This window comes from Barbus barbus, assembly GCF_936440315.1.
Source record: "Barbus barbus genome assembly, chromosome: 38".
Lineage (NCBI taxonomy): Eukaryota > Metazoa > Chordata > Actinopteri > Cypriniformes > Cyprinidae > Barbus > Barbus barbus.
Window position 1 is genome coordinate 10490349 of NC_136716.1, and position 8357 is coordinate 10498705.

Here is an 8357-nt window from a genome sequence, read left to right on the forward strand (position 1 = left end):
TAAATCAATCCAATACTCAAAATGTTGAATAAAACACCAAATGTTGTAAATATATTGTCCCGCTTATACTAAACTGCATCATTTAACAATCTGTAATTGCACTAACCACTTAAAATTAGCAAAACACCTGGTTAAAAGAAAACCAAGCACTTTGCTTGATTCTATATTATAGACGTAAATTAATTCTCACTGATCATCATCATGGACCATCGTCATTAGTGAAAACAGAATGTGATTTGATTAGTGTATTTTGTATCATTATGCTGATGGCCAGCTGTAGCTACATTGATTGTGCAGGCTGTCTATACGCTTCCTGTTTTGCAAGTGTGGTTAATGGACCAATAGTTGCTTGAAGTTTCCACTCTTGAGATACAGACTAAAGTGTTTAGATTAGACCTCAGCAAAACGAACTCAGGCATCTCAAAAGGAATAGAAGACCTTATAAAAAGGTAAAAATATATTATTTTGAATATGCTGACAGCGCACCCAAATTTGAAGTACTTTCACAAATTTGTCGTAATATATTTATTGCTTAAATGGGTGCTGTTTCTAATGTCATTTTATTAGAGATTTTTTATTAGACAATGTATTTTAAAACTTTTTATACAACTATGCTTTGTCTTTTCTGGCTCCTGAACTTATTCAAAGCATATACATTTATCTATAACAAAAAATATTCACTATGGAATAAATATATCCTATAGATGTATGAATTGTCTTTAAAAAACATATTATATGTGTTTATTTTCAAGTTGTAGAGTGACTTTAGAAGTTAGCAGGAATTATCATGAAATTATCATAAATACATTATACATTTTGTAAAATGTTGCAATATGGATCTTGCTAATGTAGGTCACATACCTCAATAGGCTGCTGTCATTGCAACAGCATTTTGACCGTCTAACACCAATAGAGCATGACAGCTTCATAAATGTTTAACACCCACAAATGACAGCTTGCAATTGGTACATGTGATCTTGCACTTATGAACAAGGTTCCCACTCATTTTGACCAATGATCTTCCATGCTTTCCAGATATTCATGATGAAAAAGTTTTTTATTATTATTATATATATATATATATATATATATATATATATATATATATATATATATATATATAATTCGAAAAAGTGATTAAAATGACAAAAAGTAATTTCTTGCAAAATTCATTAGAAAATGTTGAATTCACTAGGCTATAAAATAAATAAATAAATAAATAAAAATCCAGAACTTTTTTCTCCATTTTCCTGGCCTGATATTTTTTTTTCTATTTGTGACCCTGGGCCACAAAACCAGTCATAAGTAGCACAGGTATAGAAATAGTATAAATAGTATCTCGGCCAAATATTGCCCTATCCCAAGCCATACATCAATGGAAAGCTTATTTATTCAGCTTTCAGATGATGTATGAATCTCAATTGTTTTTTTAAATGGACCCTGATGACTGATTTGGTCCAGGGTCCCATTTGTGAAGATTTCTACCTGTATAGTTAGGCGTAGTGTTTATAGGACCTGAATGAAAGCTGAGCAAGGGAAAATGGGGCATGGCAGAAGCCGGTTTCAAACCTGCTTCTCCATGAACTAAGCCTATTTTTATGATGTTAGCACACGAAATGTCCAGTGTGCCACAACTCAAGAACCAGTTTTGTTTTTGTGCCAAAAGTAACCTTAGCCCACATGTGAAACAAACTAACAACCTCATTATATGTGAATAGATACAGTGACACGATCAAAAAGCCTCAGTATTATTAATAAAGGAAAAAAATACAGAAAATAAATTACTTTTAACCAGAAATTACTCGTCACAGCTTCGTCAGAGGTCTACAGGCTATCTAATTTTGGATGACGCTCTTCCCCCGCCTCTCTTTCGCGGTTCACTGCAGTGCACGCGGGCCCCGACTGATTCTTTCCTGCGCGCTGATTGCACGAGCGCCTCGCTCTCCTGCTCTCCCATTGGCTGTCAGAATGAGTCACTGTGAACCAATGCGCGCAGAGGGTTGATGTTCCGGCTGAGCGCTGTCGGCTTTTGCAGTACAGCTGGACCGCGAAGGGGGCGTGTCACTGCAAACGACGGTTCGTCAGTGGGTTTTTAGTTATGATGGTTGACACGTTGTTAAATGAAGTTTAAAAGCAAGTAGGAAAAACTGTACTTGTTCAAACTATAACAGAGCAAACTGTGTCTGCCGTTTTGGAAACAAAGCACGGGTTTCAATGAATTGCACCAGGTAAGAATACAGAGTGCGTCACAATGTATCGAGTGGGTTTGTCACTGCGTGCTGAAAAAGTGTAAAGATGACCTTTGAATATTAATAATGACTTAGATTTAATTTAAAACAATATTGGCTTGTTTAAAGTATTATTTGAACATTGGAAATGTCAAGCTGTTTTAACGTCTATTAGCCTAACCTTATCTGTTTTGTTACTAGTACTGAATTTTTAATAGCTGGTAATTAGACCAACTGCGACCATTGGTTGACCACTGTGTTTGCTATTTTTTGCCAATGAATACTACAGGGATCTGTGGTTTAGATTTAGCTGTAGTACATGTTCCAGTTTTACTGGTAACTATTCATTGAAGTACTGGCATTCTCTAGTTACTAGTCTCTGTTATAGCTTTACTATTATTTTGGTATTAGATAATAGTTTCTTTTTTTGAGACACTGCTATGCTGTTAATAGTAATATTGCTTATCTCACTAGTTACAATAAAAGTTTTACTTGTCATACTGTATGTATTTAATGACTAGCCAGTCATTACATACAGACTGCCTTCTTTCTAGGTAAAATCTTAAAAGTAGTACAAAAAAAAAAAAAATGACTAGTAACAGTTAAAATGTAAAGTATTGTCTAATAAGGTGAATATTAGTGCTAAAAAGACTGGAATTTATATTTTATAATGTGTTGCTTTTGGATTTATCCCAGTCCTTAATTTTGTAATGTATTAAAGTATGATACAAATATTATATGTAATAACAAATATAATATAGAAGTATGAATATTACTTATAAAAACTGATCATTATTCTAATTTGAAAAGCTGTTGCACTATAGTTGGATTGTAAAATAGCTCAAACTAGCTGCAGCTATGGTTTTGTTAACCACTTTAATCTCTAAATTCTGAGGAAAATCTGTCATATCTCCTGCTTAATTGGTCACTGTAGTGTTCTTCATTATTGTCTTCATGACAGGGTTTTGCAGATACTGAACTCCAGGCCAATGCCAAGTCCAATTATGCCTGTGGATATGGCAATGAGAATTTGTCTGGCACATTCGCCGCCTCTTCGCAGTTTCCTCAGTTCATATGAGGACTGCAAGTCCAGGAGCCTAGTCAACCAGTACAAACCTCTGAGATCCTGCATCAGCACCAAGACAGATGTGGACACTGATAACATAGGATGGAAGAGTCCCGAGACCAAAAACAAAAAGAAAGTAGTTTTTGCTGACTCCAAAGGCATGTCTCTGACAGCAGTCCATGTATTCAAGGAATTCGAGGAAGACCCCATGTTAGACCTGCAGTTCGAATTATCAGACTTAGAGGACGCCATTGTGGGCCTGAAAGTGGAGAAGGAAAAGAATTTGATTTTGGATTTCCCTCAGCCTGCTGCAGACTATTTGGACTTCCGAAACCGTCTAAAGAAGAGCCTGGTATGCTTGGAAAACTGTATAATTCAAGAGAGATCGCTCACTGGCACAGTCAAAGTGAGCAACGTAAGCTTTGATAAAATGGTCCATGTGCGAATAACATTTGATTCCTGGAAAAGCTACGATGATATTCCTTGTACTTACATGAATAATGTTTATGGTTGCGAGGACGTTGACACTTTCTCATTTTCCATCGACCTTCCAAGTTTTGTGCCCCCACATGAGCTGGTGGAGTTCTGCATATCCTACAAAACACATGATACCACATACTGGGACAATAACGACGGGAAAAATTACAAGCTGGTACATGCAGAGAACGACCCCAGCCAGACCAGTGTAACCCAACAGACGGCAACAGATTTCAAGAATCAAGGCAAACGGCCAGAGATGGAATTTGATCAATTTGGGAGCCCGAGAACGTCTAGTGGATTCTTCCCCGAATGGCAGAGTTGGGGTCATATTGAAAACAACACCCCCTACTGGTGACAGTTCAACACCCCCGATGAACTTGAAGTAAATGTTGGAACAAGGACAAATGCAAATAATTTCAGAATTGACTTTTGAAAAGTCTGAAGAGTAGAAATTAGCAATGATATCCTCAAAAGAAAACCCTTTTGGCCATGTGTGGCCATCTTTCATACTGTCCAGTTTAATTCAGTGTTGGTGTAAGATTCTGAGATACACGTTTAGTTTAAAATGAGAAGTTTGGGCTCTATGCAACTTTGAGACTAACCATGTTAACAATATGGCAGTTACTCAGAATGAAAAATGTTGGTTTATGTAATTTTCTAGCACACTACGTACACAATTTTGTAGATCTGACATGGGGTAAACCAATCATTTTCATAACATAGATGCCTTCCTTTGTGTTATTCTGTGATTAACTTTTATACAATGACATTGTTTTGGATATCTTTCCAAATGTCCTTGTATGAAGTGAACAACTAGCATTTGCTCTGAAATAGATACTGCAACATACTATTTTGTTACCTTGAAGGGTAATAATTTTGTTACTTTATCTAAAGTCACTGAATTTTGGGAATCCTGCTTTTGAAATGTGACTGGACGTTAATAATTTGTCACCTTAAAAGGGACAGTTCAACCAAAAATGAAAGTTCTGTCATTTATTCAACCTCCAAACATGTGTGCATTTCCTTTATTTTAACACAATAGAAGATTCTGAATAAAATGTATCAGTGTTTTTTTTTTTTTTGGCTATATAATGAAAGTAAATGTTGTTATGGACCCACTGACTTCCATTGTATGGACAAAACAGTTCTTCAAATGATGTTATTCAGTGTTCCACTGAAGAAAAAAGTTGTTCAGGTATCACATGAGGGTGATTAAAAGACTCAGAATTTTACATTTTGACTTAATTGTCCATTTAACAGCAGTGCATAAAATGTGTGTAATTTTCAGATTATGGAATAATCTGGTACAATATGAGATTGCTTCATATTGAAGTTTGTGCATCTCATTTGATAGTATCAGTTTATCTGTCACTTTCTAGTGAATGCACTAAGCATTACGCATTATAAGGGAGTCCATGAGAGAAAATAATGCCCATTAAGTGCTAAATTCCTGCTGTTGCACTTCCGATTCTTCCTACGTCTGTTCTACTTTTTTAAAGCTGCACTTTCCTACAACAATGTTTTCCTACAACATTTGCTGCTATGGTATTGTGCGTGACTGTGTGTGCTGCATTGTGATTTATGACCCATGGTGTGTGTAAACTCTCCAGTGTTATTTGGAGGATAGAAGATGAGGGATTTGGATGTAGCTATGAAGGTCATAGTAAGTCAGGAAGAGTGGCAAAGGAGAGTGATAATATTGAATGAGATTGTTGTTTTTTGCATGATTGTTTTTCCCTCTTCTGCTACAATAGAAAAACAGGTTGAGGCCTTGAACGAAGGTGATTATGGACTGTGATGAACCATGAGCTGCTGTAATTGCGGAGAGGGATCATGTAGGTCGAATGTAAAAAGGGGCCTACACAAGCCACAGTGTATGCCTCCATATTTTTCTACTGCAAAGAAAGATGTTTGTTTGAAAGAATCTTGTACTATACTCTGTGTTCCTGTTAGAAATAAAACTTAATGTTTCTATGATGAGTGGACGTGTTTTATTATGAATATGTCATGTTTTACTTCAACTGCTTCTCATTAATAACATGACTTCAATATCAGAGTGCACCATGCGATGACACCAGGCCTCTGTTATGTACTAATTAATGAAAATTAATGTTTTGATTTGGAGTGTATCTACATGTTTATGACATTTTAGAGTCATTCCTGAATGAGAATAAATACCTGTTAAGAAATAAAAATGTGTCTGTGCAGACGACCAACAAGCATAAATGTTTAAATGAACAAAGAGTGTATTTCTAATAACAGAATGAGTGCTGTTAAGATTGCTGACAAATATTTATTCCCATAGCTACAGCTGGAAATAAACATTTATTTTAGCCTACACTTGACAATCATTTACCAGATGTTTTTATAAGTTAGTGATGTGTTTTTGTGGGAAAATTTGGTCAGTACATCCAGTATGTTTAGCCGAATGTTTAGTCCGTTCCGTTTTGCTATTAAGTCAACTCAAGTCACCTTTATTTATTGTGGCGGGGTGGAAGGAACACGCGACAAGGAGAACTCAAAAGAATACCCCGGAGGTTGGATTTATTCACAAACAGGGGCTCGGGTAGTGCAAGGAAGTGTGGAGGTGAGTGGCGTGCTCTCCGGTGCGTGTCCGTGGCGTGATGGACCGGCTCTGTCGTCTGTGCAGGCTGGGTCGATCAAATGCTCGTGTCTGTGGAGGAAACGGAGAGTACAGCGTGTTAGTTCTCTTGTGGGTTGGAGATGAGACTCCCTGACTGTGAGGCTCACGCGGCTTATCTGGCCGCGGCCCAATTAGGGACAGGTGCGATCGCTTCCGTCATAATGGGCGAGCGCAGGTGTCCTTTGTATGTTTCCAGGGCAACGCTGATAGATCCTCGGGACGCTCGTCACACCCCCCCCCCCCCCCCCCCCCCCCCTTAAGCGTTGTCCTGGGCCTGGTGGAAAGACAAGGTAACAGGGTAACAGTAAGGGGGAGATTGGGGGTGGGTGGGGAGTGACCCCTGACAGACCTGCATAAGCCAACCAGATCCATGAGAGACCGTCGGCGTTCGCGTTCTGGGCCCCGGCCCGGTGGCGGACTTCAAAGCAGAAGTCCTGGAGTGCGAGGAACCACCGCGTCACCCTGGCGTTGGTATCTTTAGCCCTCGCCATCCACTGCAGGAGCGTGTGATCGGTGTAGAGGACGAACTTACGGCCCAAGAGGTAGTATTGCAACTCCAGGACCGCCCACCTTATGGCCAGGCCCTCCTTCTCCACCGTGGCATAGTTTCGCTCGGCCGGCGTCAGCTTCCTGCTAATGTACAAGACGGGGTGTTCCTCACCTTCCTGGACTTGGGACAGGACGTCTCGGACGCGTCTGTCTGTAGCAGGAAGGGGCAACCAAAGTCGGGGGCCCGCAGTACCGGTTTCTCCGTGAGGGCCCGCTGGATCCACCGGAACGCCTTCTCCTCTTCTGGTCCCCATGGGACCTGTTCAGGCTGCGCCTTCCTGGTTAGGTCTGTCAAAGGGGCGGCTAGAGAGGAGAAGTTGGGGATAAAACACCGATAATATCCTGCCAACCCCAAGAATGCTCGTACCTGGGTTTTCGTGCGGGGTCTCGGGGCGGCACGGACGGCTTCGACCTTCTTGTCTTGGGGACGGATGAGCCCCCGTCCAACTTGGTACCCCAGGTACTTTGCTTCATACAACGCCAGGTGACATTTGGCAGGGTTGGCGGTGAGCCCGGCCCGCCGCAGCTCCATCAGCACCCTCCGCAGACGGTCTAGGTGGTCCTCCCAACGCTCCGAGTGGATCACCACGTCGTCCAGGTAGGCTGCTGCATATTGCTGGTGAGGGCGGAGGAGGATATCCATAAGCCTCTGGAAGGTAGCCTGTGCCCCGTGCAGGCCGAAGGGAAGGGTCCGGTATTGCCAGTGTCCGCTTGGGGTCGAGAAGGCCGTCTTTGCCTTGGCAGCATCAGTGAGGGGCACCTGCCAATATCCTTTGGTTAGATCTAAGGTGGTGATGTAGCGGGCCCTTCCGAGGCGGTCTAGCAGCTCATCCACTTGGGGCATTGGGTACCCGTCGAACTCCGACACTTCATTGAGACGTCTGAAGTTGTTGCAGAAGCGGAGGGTGCCGTCCGGCTTCGGAACTAGGACGATGGGGCACGACCACGGGCTGTGTGATGGCTCAATTACCCCCAACTTCAGCATGTGCTGGACCTCTTCCTCGATAGCACGCCGACGAGCCTCAGGGATCTGGTAGGGCCGCTGTTTTACCACTACCCCTGGGGGCGTCCTGATGTCGTGTTGGAGGATATGGGTGCGTCCGGGCACCGGGGAGAACACATCCGAGAACTGACCGACCAGGTGCTGGAGCTCAGTCTTCTGGGTGGCCGAGAGATCCGGGTTCACGTCGACGGGGACGGAGTCTACGGTGGCCAGGTCGACCGCTTGCTCTCTGGTCCCCACCCACTTCTTTAGCAGATTGACGTGGTAGAGCTGTTCGGTGTTGCGACGTCTGGGCTGTCGGACCCGGTAGGTGATGGGACCCACGCGCTCTACCACTGTATAGGGTCCTTGCCAGGTGGCTAAAAACTTGCAGGCGGAGGTGGGGAC

The 8357-nt window shown here is 41.8% G+C and overlaps 1 protein-coding gene across 2 annotated transcripts; it reads left to right on the forward strand.

Moving 5' to 3' along the window:
• Positions 1 to 366: 366 nt before the first annotated feature.
• On the forward strand, positions 367 to 5753 carry LOC306858088 (protein phosphatase 1 regulatory subunit 3C-B). Of its 2 annotated transcripts, none has more exons than XM_079398484.1 (2): positions 367 to 449; positions 3190 to 5747. In XM_079398484.1, exon 2 carries the CDS (start codon positions 3218 to 3220, stop codon positions 4127 to 4129), a length of 912 nt encoding a protein of 303 aa, XP_079254610.1. In that variant the 5' UTR covers positions 367 to 449; positions 3190 to 3217; the 3' UTR covers positions 4130 to 5747. The 2 variants fall into 2 exon arrangements, with proteins under 2 accessions (XP_079254610.1, XP_079254609.1); XM_079398483.1 differs by lacking the exon at positions 367 to 449 and adding an exon at positions 2009 to 2228 and having other exon boundaries at positions 3190 to 5753.
• Positions 5754 to 8357: the final 2604 nt, after the last annotated feature.